Genomic DNA, 14170 nt, shown 5'->3' on the forward strand with positions numbered 1-14170 from the left:
AGAACCAGCCATATTATTCTTCAAAAGAAATTAAGGCTTATTACATGTTTACTAATCATGTTCATTACTATCAAATCTATACCGAAGAGAGGGTGTGACACTTTAATGGCTGGTAGTAGAAATCTCTTCTCTTCTATAAAATAAAGTGAGGAATAGAGATTTTAAAAGTTTCACCCTATTCCCGTACCTTTAAGAAAGCCTTACCTACAATAACCCCCAAAATGATGACATGTCTTGACTATTCTGTGGGCTGTAGTTGTACCTTATGTGCTGGCGACGTCGTTAAGTATTTCTTTTCTGTTTCGGACGACGATGACGTTAGTGATGTCAAAGGTGCCCATCTGAGTTGGAGTGCAATGCTATTAAGTATTGTTTTGAAATGCATCTGTATACAATTTCTGTACGGAACACTAATTACTTGTTTTTAACTGGGGTCTCAAAGAGACCGCACGATATCTACTACTATACTATATTTTTCATGGTAATATACCACACTTTTATTTTTTATTTTACCGATATAGCTTGGAAGTCATCCATTTTCTTACAATGCGGAACGAAACCAATTTATATAAACAATAATAGTATTTGCTTTAGAAGTTGTAGTTTATAAAAGATTAGAGAATAATGAGCGTTACCTGGTCTTTATCATTGGCGATAACCTGAAGCACACTGAATCCATTTGGTAAATTTTCAACAATGCTGATATTATAAAGTTCCACTTCAAATTGTGGAAGATTATCGTTAATGTCCAAGACTTCGATTTCCACTCGCGCAACTCCTGTCTTCAAAGGATTATCGTTCTGGGACGCCTGGATTTGCAGAGTAAAGAAATTACTGGACAACCGTTCTCTGTCCAACTCTTTCTTCAGGAACAATGAACCATTTCTGGAGTCAAGAGCGAAATATTGTTGATCATTTCCAGCCACTATGTCGTACGTCACAGATGCGTTGATGGCAAGATCTTGGTCAATAGCCTTGATGTGTGGTTTCATGTCAAGTTCTTGATGAATTGGCAAACCCTGAAATTACACAACTGATGTCAGTGCCTTTAGTGTATCATTTTGACATAAGTAATTATTTCGTACGTTAATTATACATAGAATGCTGGAACTCAACTAATCATAAATAATTTACTAGGCTATGATATTAAAAAATATTTATTATATTATTATTGACATAATAAAATTTTATGGAAATTTATTATGTCAATTTCCATGATTGGCAAAATCGCGCAATATAGTGCATACAAAAGTTACAATACAGAGGATAAAAGAAATCGTACAGTTCTACTATGTAGAGTTTGAATATGTAATTTTGTTATATAGTCATATGGAAATGAATATACATAAGGAACGTGATTAAAGAAAATCATATTTATACAACTTTACTCCTTTGTTTCTGAATTGTACTACATATATCCAACCCACTCTCCTTCTATGCAATCTTACATATATTGCGATTTGCTTGTATCCTTTATTTTTTCTCATCATTTAGTCATATATAGAAAAACAAAACCAAAGATCGGCCCCATGCACATTTTGGATAAGCCTATAGTTGCCATCAGAATTAGGCGAGAAGATCTCGATTTTAAGAAACTTTTCAGTAGGGGCGGCTTTACGATTTTAATTTTGGGTAGGCCCGCCCCCGTGCTTATGGATACATATACACATTTGATTGCTTAATGCAAATAGGAAATTACTTTTACAGTAGTAGTTGATGAATTTTGTTATATAATTGTCTATCGTTAATATAAATAGTGGAAAATATACCTATATTTACTTTTTATTGTATCTTTTAGTGTTTATATATTTGTCAAAATTTTTGGGTAGACCCGTGCCTACCCGATAAAACCGCCACTGCTTTTCAGCGCTCTGAATTTCCAAAGTTATGTAAAAACACGTTCAAAATATGCGAAAGTTTCTTCGTAACATTAGTAAATTTCAACCCACGATGTGTACGTATGACTATCGAGATATTTCTATGATCTACCGCTGAAATTATTCGTTTTGTCAGCAATGAAACCACCTGACGATGATGTTATACTTTGACCGAATGATTCACAAACTCTGTTCAATCAATCGCCAATGATGTTATACTTTGACCAAATGATTTATAAATTCTGTTCAATCAATCGCCAATGATGTTATACTTTGACCGAATGATTCATAAATTCTGTTCAATCAATCGCCAATGATGTTATACTTTGACCGGATGATTCATAAATTCTGTTCAATCAATTGGGAACAGCCTGATTCTACGGCTTTTCTGTTTTGTATTCTGGTTTGAATTTTGATTACAATTTTTATTAAGGAATGATATGTATTCCTTCCTATTATTCTTAATAAATTGTTCCATGTAACAAAATGGGTAAGAGGAATCGGTAATGTACACATGTATGGCTAATAAACGTGTTCCACTTTAGACTTGTGAAATGATAGCAACCGTAGAGGCTATGGATAGCTCAAGGAATTCCCACTACTTGCTCGGACGTAAAGGTGAATCCAAGATATAGAAAGAGGAACCCTAAGACAGCACTGAACTAAGAATGCGTTGGTTGGAAGTCGATATCGTCCACAAATAAGATGGTGTCACTCCGTCCCCTCTGTCAATCCCATCAAACAGACTACACCTGGAAGAATTCATTACTTCATCACCCTCTTACATTATAGACAGTACGCTATTCAGTTTCTACCTAAACATTAAAACGCAGATACAAATAAAAGCACTGTTTACAATACTATTACACTTATTGCTCCCAGAATACTCTAACTAACGATTCATAATCAGCATTCTTGAAAATGCTACAATAACCACAAAACACATCCAAGGCCTGCATTTAAAGTTTCTTCCTTTTTATTCTTTCAACCACTAATTTAGGCAAGTCCACTTATTTTAAACATGTATACCCCACCGTGGCGAATCTAGAAGCTAAGAACTGGGGGGACAGCCAGCATCCAGACTATGATAGGTGTATCTTGAGTTTACAATTTTTTTATAGGTTGTGCAGAATTCTCCAACTTAACTCTCTCTTGGTGGATATTATGGCTAGATTGGACGTTGACATTGTGGACCTCAAGTATTGTTTTACGCATTGCATAACAGAAAAACTGCAACTAAACCTATATCTAACGTTTCAAAATTTTTCCAATAAAGAACGAAAGGCAACGTTTACTATGAACTTTTAAAAATATATAGATAATAGTTTCAGTTATTCTTATCACTCAAAAAACTGGGAGCCTAGCTCTCCCCGGACCCAGACTAGATCCGCCTCTGATGAACCCCCAACATAAGCAACATAAAAGTTCCGCAATGCGATTTGGGTCACGTTGCAGGTAGTAACAGAAAAAGTGACAGGAGTTTCGGTGGTCAAGTATGATGATCAGAGTGCTATTAAACGGATCAGTCAGACAATACCCCAACGACATCAACTTCCCTCCAAAACATTCATTGCTCAGTCCTCCCAAGCTTTCTTCTGCTTAGATTTTACATTGGACCCACTTTTACGTTTGATTACGTCTGGGAATCCCTTATACCCTCTCTGAATCCGTTGAGCTCCTATTGCACATTCCTGAAATATGCATTCAGCAGCATAGATGTGACTTCGTGTACGCGATTTTGGACAGCAAGCTGCACGTTAACACAGTGTTTATGCAAAATGGATCAATGATGTGGGTGTCCCATATGCTACACCACACTTTACTTTTGCAGACTATGTTCCTTACTCTGATTAACCCAATTTGGATTACTGTCACACCAGTTATCGACTGACTTTCACATTTAAACAGAAAGAGGCCTCGTCGCTTAACAGTATACAGCCTGTAAATGAGGGATCCAGTTCATTTTGGTAGCAGCCCAACTGAGGAATCCTGCCCATCAGTTTGAGTCATCCTCATTTAGTTTATGTTGTATGTGTATCTTATAAGAATGCAAGCGATTGGTCCAATATCCGGACAATGGAGGACTGACTGATACAACTTTTCAGTGAGGCACGTCGATATTCTTCGCAAACGATGCGAGAGCCATCGCTGGCGTCTACTCATTGGTGGTAGTCTTTAGTCATTCACTACGTTCTCTGTCTTACACAGTGACAGTTTCTCACTGTGTCAGGTGAGCGATTGTGCTGTGTGATACTGGGTGTCTGTTTGAGCACCATCTGTTGCAGTTGTCTGTAATGTGTTTGGATATTAAAGATTGATTTCTACCTTCTGTTCCCTTGTCGAAGGCGTCTTAGATCACTTAGAACAGTTGTCACCAAACATATGAATTTTCTGGGCTACCGTACCGTTTTAAAATTCTACTGTCAGCTACCAACTAAACGAACTACCAAACTTTTTTTTAAAAAAAAATCTTACATTTGTTTATTGCCTATGTAAATATGAAATCAAACTATCCAAATTAGCAAATGTCTAATATATACACGAAAAACATAGCAAATGTCTAATATACACACGAAAAACGTAGCAAATGTCTAATATACACACGAAAAACATAGCAAATGTCTAATATACACACGAAAAACATAGCAAATGTCTAATATACACACGAAAAACGTAACGTGCGTAACCCCACGCGTATACAATTAACTATGAGATGAGGCTGACAATGGTAGTTGCACGGGAGAAACAAGCAGTTGTTGTCGCCATCGCCCCCTGTCGTTAGCGTTAACTCAGTGCAGGAATCAAGGTTGGCCAACCGGAGCGTTAACACAATCTACCGAAAATGCTCCCTGAGCTACTAGAGCTCGCGATCAACGATTTGGCGATCTCTAAGAGCAATAAGAGATTTTACCAGTAAACCTTTAGTGTTCATAACGTGCAAACCATACAAGATATGAAAGAAACAATTACACTTATAGATTCCTGTGCTGTAACCGGTGTTACTTGATGTGCAACTTGCCACTTCCTGACTTGAAATTTCGGATTTGCATTCAAGATGGCAACTATAGTCGCCATATATAAACTACAAATTCTGCCTGCCTCCCTCACTACTATGATACCATCTCCCATTAACGTGTTTCACATTTTCCTCTGTTTTCAAAATGAAAGGGTGTCCAGAGACTTTTGACTCACCCTGTATAAATAAATAATATACCAAAACAAAACCTGAAACTCTACTTTTCCGAAGGGGCCGCAGTGGCTCAGTGGTAGAACGTTCACCTCTGATGTGTGGGGTCCCTGGTTCGATCCTAACTCGCGAAATAAGTGGACTTCGTGGTGAACAAACACCGTGTGCGTAGGTTTCCTCGGGATACTTCCGTTTCCTCCCAATTTCTTCATTCCACCATTTCATTCATTTCTCATTATCACCGTCTCCTTTAACCTAGCCTGCATAACCGAGGGACGTAAAACTCAAAGATTTCATTTCATTTTTTTTTATTTATCCAAGAGTCTTCCCCACTTCCTTTCCTTCTAAGTAAAATACGAAATGACGCTAGGTTCATGATAATGATAATTTCAGTGAAGAGAAACTCATTTGTCTGCTTTGTAAAGTCATATACATGTTTTTTTTTTTTTTTAAATAATATTTAAAATTAACCAAACACAAGTAAGGTGGTCAATTAAAATTCAGCACTGTATTTACGCTTTTTTGGTGAAGTGAAATCAGATTCCGCATTATCCTTGCTACTCAACACTTTAACGTGTGATATTCACGACAGGTAATGAAAATCCACATCAAAATCAAACATGCATCACCTTCCAGTCTTTCGCTGTTCTACCTCCCACATACATAGAATGTGTTTAAAGCATACTTAACATGCAAAACCACCATTTCCCAGCACTTGAATAGTAATTAGAACTTTCTTTCGGTCAGTTTATAAAGTGTTGACGTAATTGCTAGCTTATTAACCTTTACGCTGAGTGCATCATGTCAAGAATTAAATACCTTTCACTTCCTGGTAACTATTTTTTTTTTTTAATCGTATATGCTTGTTGCCTAGTGTTCAATATAGACAAACGACATGTGAAAGTTCTGCATACAATTTTAAAAATTTATCTTGAATACTATATTCATAAAACTTATTCCTGTTATTATTTCCTTGGATATAATTTTGTATATGGTAGTAGCTCCCTGGATGGCGATGTTGTTTGAATTCTTTCTTTTTCTGAAATATTGGCACTTTTGCTCTGAAGTTACGTACTTACCATGCCTTTAAATACACACACATACAGTTAATAAGGTTTTAGCAAGTAGGAGCTGGTTTATATAAGGACTTAATTGACTATTCGTTATTAAGATTGTCTCTCATGCTAGATTCGATTTAAACTAAAGTGATTTTGGCATTTTTGTACAGGTATATTTGGAGCAAAATTTAATCTCACACATAATTCGGTTGCTCATCCTTTAGTATATACTTCGGTCATGCTTTAGTGACTAAATTTAAGAGAAACATGTTTATGTCAAGAAGATTTTACTTCTCCAATAATATTTTGTGTGGCATCCTCAAAGTTACTAAAAGTTGTGCTTAAGCGGTCTGCTGTGGTTATTTAAAAAAAAAAAAAAAAAAAGCATTAAAAGAATGTCTAGTAATAACAAATAACAGCATGTTAGAGCTCCGCAAGGCAAATTTACGCCCTGAAAACTATTAACAAATCCAATTCAACAAAAGCACATCAGCATACTTTGTATTTTGTTGAACTCAGTTAAGAGCCCTGTTACATTAGGCCACTGATTGCGCCACCGATGGCGCAACCAATGGACGGAGGACATGGCGGGGCATTGAAGTATACAGAGTGTATTATACTAGGGCAACTGGTGGAGCCACCAAGAAATTGGTGGACGGCTGGTGAACGAAATCAGCAACTGCCCGGGCAACCATTGGTGGTACGGGACACATTTGGGCCATTGTTCTTAACGTAGCGTATTACACTAGATCACTGGTGGTGCCACCAGGAGCAGGTTCAAGAGTTGTTTGATCATCGGCGCTCGCTGTAACAAGTGACAATGAAGGTGGTGGCGAAAATGCAGTGAGAAAACCAGAGAAGACAAAATTCAGGAATTAGGAAAACTGATAGACAATAAAATGAAATTGAGGATTTGTGCAATTGAAAAATATCCTACAATGAAAAATATCCCGCACAAAGGTAATCGAATAGTGTGTAATATAGTTATTTATCTTCCCTTGACATCAATATTGGCTGTATTAACACTTTCTTCTTTCTTCACCTGTTCTTTTTCATCAAGAGGGCAAGGAGAAGAATGCTTTCACTCACTGAAGACAATTTCTCATGAAAATAATTATTTTGTTTTGGTTGCGCCACTGGTGGAAGATACGAGAGAGTATGGTGTTACCAACAGCTACGCCACCGGTGGCACAACCAATGCGCTAATATAACAGGGCTCTAAGAACACAAAACACTAAAATTTGCAGTGTGTCATCTGTAGGTAAACAAATATTGGAGGGGTATCAAAGAACCAAAGTATGTACTCCAGGGTTAATAAATGTCCTAATTTACCGTATTAAAAACGGCGAAACAACTCTGAATGCCAGACTTCTTTTCAGCTGATCAACGCTCATCCTAATCGCTACCGACTTTTTACTACTGTTGTTTAATAAATCATTTTTAAACAATTTTTAAAAAAGTATATATCGAAAGAGACAGAAATCTCATGGTAAAAGGAAATCATAACAATTTGTAGGAATCTACTTACAGTAAGACATTTCAAGATTTAATAAAAGGGATAATATTAAGGTGTTATTTTTTTCTTCGTTTAAACTACTTTTCGTGACGGTTGCCGTCCATCGATTGGTTGATGTGTTTCCCAGTAAGATGATTTTCCTAAAACCCCTAGCACTCAATCCGTTCCCTATTCATAAGCTCATAAATCAATGAGCGACTGTAAACTGCTGTGATGGACAGTTTAAATGAAATATCAACTTTAGATTTTTCTCTTTCACTCAAGGACTAAATTCAGGAGGAGCTCACGGACACGCACCAAATTTCTAAAGGTACTACGCGCCGCACCAAATCGCACAGTTTAAACTACATGCCTTCGATCTCACCTAGGTGTTAATGAAACATACAGTGTTATTTCCAAGATCTAGTTGTTCCAAAACAAAGTAGGCTTATATTTAACTAATCTATGGCCTATAAAACCAGGAGGTTCAATTCCGCGTTCACAAAAGCTCTCCACTGACTTATATAATATTCTACATGAGACACCTTTTTCGCAACTCACTTATCTGCTTTCGATTTCGAGTCATTTTGAAAATCGGCATTTATTTTCGCGTTTCTAAACAGCTGAAAACGGATAGCCACTAGGTGACTTGTAATAACGGTACCTTACGCAAAATAATATTGTCTAGGGCGCTCTTGTTCCACATTTCAATTATCTTTTATCTATTTGAAGATATCACATAATTACTGTAAAATTAGCGGTATTTTAATTTCGCAGGGATGAAGACTCTTAAGTAACGTGTGCTTAAGTAAAGACTCTTAAGAGACCTTTGGATTATTGGAAATTTAGGTCTCGAAATATAGAAAAACTCTTATTCCGTGTTGTGGGAATAGGCACTCGGAAATTAAATGTCGAAAGAACAGGATTAGAGTTTGTAGAAACGAATTAACGGTTTTCTGCAACGAGTAGTTATATTAAGCATTCGCGTGATACTTTATTACTTGAGGTATGTAACATTCTCTGGAACATTCTTGCAAACTACGACTAAAAAGAATTTGTCGAGCTTGGAAAGATGGTCATAAACCTAACACCAAACAGAAGAACGGTACTGTTGCCAAGACCAAGTTCTTAACCAACACTTTTCGTATAGTTCAGAAATGCAAATGCCCGATAATTATCACGTCACAAGTTGATGCCATCCTATAAAAAAAAGATCTAAGAACCTAGTTTGTGTAATAGCGTTTTACTGACACTATTTGTCACACTGTTTAAATTATAGAGTTTTTTCATTCTCCTTCACACATTTATAGGAATTCAAAAGCCATGATGTTAGTTCATGAAGAAAACATTAAAGTAACCATAAATGACCACTTTATTATAATGTCCATTTAATTGTACAAAATATAAGAAGAAAAAGTACCCAATGTGTGTTAGGTAAGTATTAGGGAAATAGCAGCAGTAATCTTCAGCCCTAAGAGAAAGGTACATGGTTATGTTTGAACGCAAGACAGTACGTAACGAATGGACTTTCAACGTCAGTCGGTTTGCTGTGGTTAGCAATTAGCCGTAATAAATTCATGGAGAATTTTGTTAGTAGTGAAGAGCAGAGACTTAGTTTATGTAGCACGTTTAACCTCTGACACGACAGATCGTGACCATCAGATGAAATTAAGAAAAAACGAAGAAAATGGTGTTAAATTGCTTGTTGAACATGAATGACCTGATCAACAACTTGACTACTACTTCTTCCGATACTGTCAGAAGCTTGAGTCTGGGACATGTGATTCTGTGTCTTATAAAGGAGAAGATGCAGTTGAAAACTTCGATGGAACATGTCACATATTCCCGCTTTCATCGTTATCAAATAGAATGGTAATACACAAACAGCTTTCTTTATACCTACTGTATTTGCTGTAACAGGAATTTGCTTTCAATTATTAAAATAACTTGTAGAATAAGAAGTTTCTTTAACCCTCAGAACGCTAAGATTGGGTATTCTTTTTACCATGCATATTTCTTTTAAAAAAAAGAAGAAGAAGAAGAAGAAAAGAAAAATACAGTGTTTTTCAGAATGTAAGCCGTTTACGTCCACTTCCCACGAGTCACATTACGAAAGAGTGTTATGTTGTCTAAAACACTGGGAATTGAAATGGTACTGTATATACACTGACAAACAACCCCATTTCTTATGACGATCTTCCACGTGGCTATGTGGTTAGCGTATTTGCCTTCGGCGTGGGATATCCGAAATTTATTCCCGGCGGGAATTCATGTGGTTCGGATCCCATATTAAGGTGTAGGTCCATGTCTTATATAGGTGCTGAATGGAACGCTACACTAAAATAAAACAACCCATTTGTTATGACAAATATACATAAATCAAAAAATAATGATATTGGTATTTTGAGGAATTAACATTTTGTGTCAATATACTTAAAATTAAAGGCTTGCAGAAACCATTGAAAACATTTATACGTATAGAAGTGTTCTAAAGATGACGCTCATGGACAATAGAGAGCAATTCTACGGATCAAAATAAAGCGAAAATGCTCTCTTCCGTGACCTCCTTCAGCCGCTATAACTAAGGAACCCGAAGGTTCAAAATCGCGTTCACAAAAGCTCTCCATTGACCTCTATCCTTAGCCAACTGGATCCAGTTTCTATTTTGTATTTCCATTTGTGCGAGATCTATTTTAATAATGTTCTCCCATCTGAGCCTAGGTCTTCCTAATGGTCGTTTTCCGACTGGATTTCTAGTTGAAACTTTGAAAGCGTTCCTACTTTCTTCCATTCTGGCTACATGACCCACCTCAGCCTCCTAGTATTGACGACCCTAACAATGATTGGAAGGGTATAAATTAAGCATGTCCTCGTTATGAAGTTTTCGCCATCCCTTTCCTCTTGTATCCGAATATTTGCCTAAGGATTTTATTCTCGAATGTTTTCAGTCTGGGTTCTTCACTCAGACAATACGATCATTGATCGCAAGCATAGAGCACATCAAGCATAATTATCTCTTAATATATTTTAAGCTTCAAATTCCTCGACAAAATTCATAAAAATTTTGAACTGAATAACAACACGAATCCAGTGTTTTGAATCGACATTTAATTTCTTAGTGTATATGGCTTTAGTCCACTAATGTTGATCCTAGATGTTTGAAACTATGCAGTTTGGAAAAATGTAATTTGATATTTTGACATATCCATAACTTGCAGTATTACGACAACCGGTAAATTTACATGTATTTAGTTTTCTCTAAGACATTTATTTCTAAACCCACGTTCCTGCAAGCGTTTAATAAAACCTATCGTGTGTATTTCTTTCTATTGTTCTCCTATTATCCCCTTCAGCCGCTGTGAACAACCGAAAATTTCACTATGTGACAATATAGCCTTGTAGATTAACTTGGAACCACTAGAATTCCTCTACGAATCAGTCAAGGGTATTAAAAAATTCCTACATTTAAAGAGAGTGCTACTCTTAACTACCACATTTAAAGGACTGGGAGCTCATTTCGTACCAGTTTTCACAAAAATTGCGAATAGAAACGCAACGCAAAATATTCATTAAGAAGAAACAAACTTAACAGATAAATAAATGGAGGGGTAGATGATTCCTAAACGCAAAACTTTACGTCACTGATGCCAAATCGCAAAATCTTACGTTATATCGATCATCGCATACTAACATGCAAATTTTGCGTTGCGTTTTCACATATTGGTACGGAATGAAGCCCTAGTTTTTTTGTCGCTTTCTTTACAGACAACCCGTAAGTGTAACCTGGATGGCAATTATTACTTATTAAGTGTACAGCTACTTACCTTGATAGGATAGAACTCTTCGACTTGTACTCGATACAAATCCCTTGTAAACCTTGGATTTAAGTCATCGTGATCTTGGACAATTACCGTCATTGTTGTCGTTGAATTTCTTGGGGGAGTACCTCGATCCTGAAAAACAGAAATTGAAAACAATATGAACAGAATAAAGAAATGATTTGAAAGTTCAGCTGAAAAGTGTTTGACAAGAAATACATTACTTTTATGGAAATTACAGTTGTTTGACAGTTTCCATAATGTGTATTATCTTCATAGGGCAGAAGGTCCTTCTCTCCTATCATCGTAATAGAGCTTTGTGTCCGATACTGCTACAATATTGAAACTGTTACATAAGTGTAGTAGTTTTCGTAAAAAAAAAAAAAAAAAAAAAAAAAAAAAAAAAAAAAACTCTTCGGGCCGAGTTTGAACTCACGCCAAAAAAAGATTTGAGTTATTAGCATATAGCGCTAGCCCACTCGGCCACGAAAACCAAAAACAACAATAGTTTGATTTCTGCTATTTGAAGACAACGTGGCAAGATATAGATAACGCCAACCAATCAGAACTGTGTTTTTCGTTCCTACTTCCGGGAGCATTACTCTCCTGAGCTAGTCCTAATTTAAATTTATTGCTACGAGCATAGGGAAGACAGTTTCATATATATAAGCCTCAGAAAGCTTAGTTAGGTTAATTTTCTTGTCTTAGTCTTTAGTGATCAATTAGACTGTCTTCTAAAGCCCCCACAGGGAAGCTGAAATCTAAGAAAATCAAAAATAGCTGAATTAAATACTTTTATTTGTAGTATTTATATATTAAAATGCTAGGTTTATGAGTTTGTGGTCAACGAAAGTCTATATGTTTGTGGTCAATTCCTTTTGACAATGAGATCTCGGAAGCCACAAGCTCTAAAAACGTGCTGTTTTCACTGGTCTATTTCAAATTTTGTATACGCCTGCCAGCTCTAATTCATTTTTTTTTAAAAAAGAGAAAACTGCCGTTATTGTTATGTTCAAGATGTTATGAGTCGTATTGGGCAAATGAGATTTAACATTGTTGCTAGTTCGAAGCTAGGGTTCATATCGTCGCAAAAATATTATTTTCTTATGAAGTTGTGCTTGTAATAAGATAGTAATTGAGCCACATTACAACAGCTGATCGACAAGGAGAATAGATGTCGCTATATTCCATTTACACCAAGTGGGGGTTTCAAAATTATATCCAAACATGAAGAAAACAAAATCAGCATTTTTGGAGTTACGTTCCTCTGGTTCTCATGCCATGATATCCTTATGTTAGGCAACCAGTAGAGGAGTTATGTATAGTAGGTTGACGGACATTGCAGGAACTTTGCTTTAACGTATTGCATGCAGGGAAAACCTATTGCATGCTGGCGACTTCAAAGACCTCAAGAGCTGTAATGAGGCGTCCTTCGGACGAATATGTATTTGTAAGGAGAAAAATTATTGTAACTTCTCGCAGATCGCCAGAAACTCAACCCAACACTTATACATTAAAATGCTAGAATGTTTGTCTATAGCAATTCGCTTCCTTTGTAACTTGTCTTGTCGTTTAATTGTTTGTGTAAAGTGATATGGACACCTATAGCGAGAGCGTAGGAAGAAAACCCATAGTCATATCAGAATGATGCGCTGAGTAGACAGCATAGGTTTAGCTAGTTAGGTATTATTTTCTATTATGAAGGGTTTTACACTTAGATATCTTATTCTAGTCAATTCGGTAAGAAAATATTTTCTAAACATCATTCTCAACCAATCCATAGAGGGTTACATTCCTTTCTTTGAAAGAACTTCAATAAAATTACTTGATTAAATAGAATCATATGATCAATCTAAACCCGTGAACTATATTAATAACATATGGGAGTGTTTTTTTTTTTTTTTTTTTTTTTTACCAGAGTAGAACCACGAGATCATGACAAAACAGGGACAAGCCAGAACTATTCATTGGACATTGCTCCCTTCCCCACATACGCACTGATAGACAGTGACTTTTAAACATGTCAAGTGTAATTGAGACGTTCATAAAATATAATTCGATTTCTCCAGGCGTTGATCTTTATATTTCAGAGAAACCAGCAGACAATTCGGAAACAGTAATCTACGCATTTGACGAAACACAAGGTTCACACGTTCAGCAAGATCGTCTACTGGCATAGTTTTCCACACTTGGCTATTCCCGTCATCTATATCGGTAACTCCTTTATTAATCTCTCTGCGGCAGGCATGAACTCAGCTATCGTTTATAAAGTTACCTTCTTTATTATTAATATAAATTTAATTATTTTAAATCTCTACAACTGTTATGTTTGCCTGTTCATTTATCGATATGAATCAGAGTAAAAACGGTAAGAAAAAGCGAGTGACAGTCCTGTGGTTCTAACGATAATACTTTAATTTTCACGGTAAAAAATACTTTTAAAAAATTTTATATTGTATATTAATGGTATATTTAATACGGTTTGATATGCCAACTGTCTAATGTACGTCAATGACATTAAATTATTTATGAAGTAAAAAACCACATAGATAATTTGTCTTTAACAAGATATTGATCAATTGTATAACTAGTTACTAAGAAATAGATTTCAATTTGTCAAGAAGTGTAATTATATAATTAAAGTATTATGGCGCTAAATTCGTTGTACAAAAGCAGATTAGTAATTCCTGAGAGTAAAACAAACAAAAAAGTTCCTATAAACATAGGGCGAAAAC

General features: G+C 36.0%; 1 protein-coding gene across 3 annotated transcripts in view; it reads right to left on the reverse strand.

Annotated features, from left to right (window-relative positions):
* The window catches only part of Cad89D (cadherin 89D), a 379672-nt gene that overhangs the window by 135118 nt on the left and 230384 nt on the right, over window positions 1–14170 (reverse strand). For all 3 annotated transcript variants that reach the window (XM_081729479.1, XM_081729481.1, XM_081729480.1), the window contains exons 7-8: window positions 11442–11570; window positions 636–1019 (exon numbers count right to left, since the gene is read on the reverse strand). In XM_081729479.1, the coding sequence (XP_081585605.1) occupies window positions 636–1019; window positions 11442–11570 (513 nt within the window). The remainder of the gene's footprint in view (window positions 1–635; window positions 1020–11441; window positions 11571–14170) is intronic.

This window comes from Thermobia domestica, chromosome 10, assembly GCF_964235325.1.
Source record: "Thermobia domestica chromosome 10, izTheDome1.hap1.1, whole genome shotgun sequence".
NCBI classification, from domain to species: Eukaryota; Metazoa; Arthropoda; class Insecta; order Zygentoma; family Lepismatidae; genus Thermobia; species Thermobia domestica.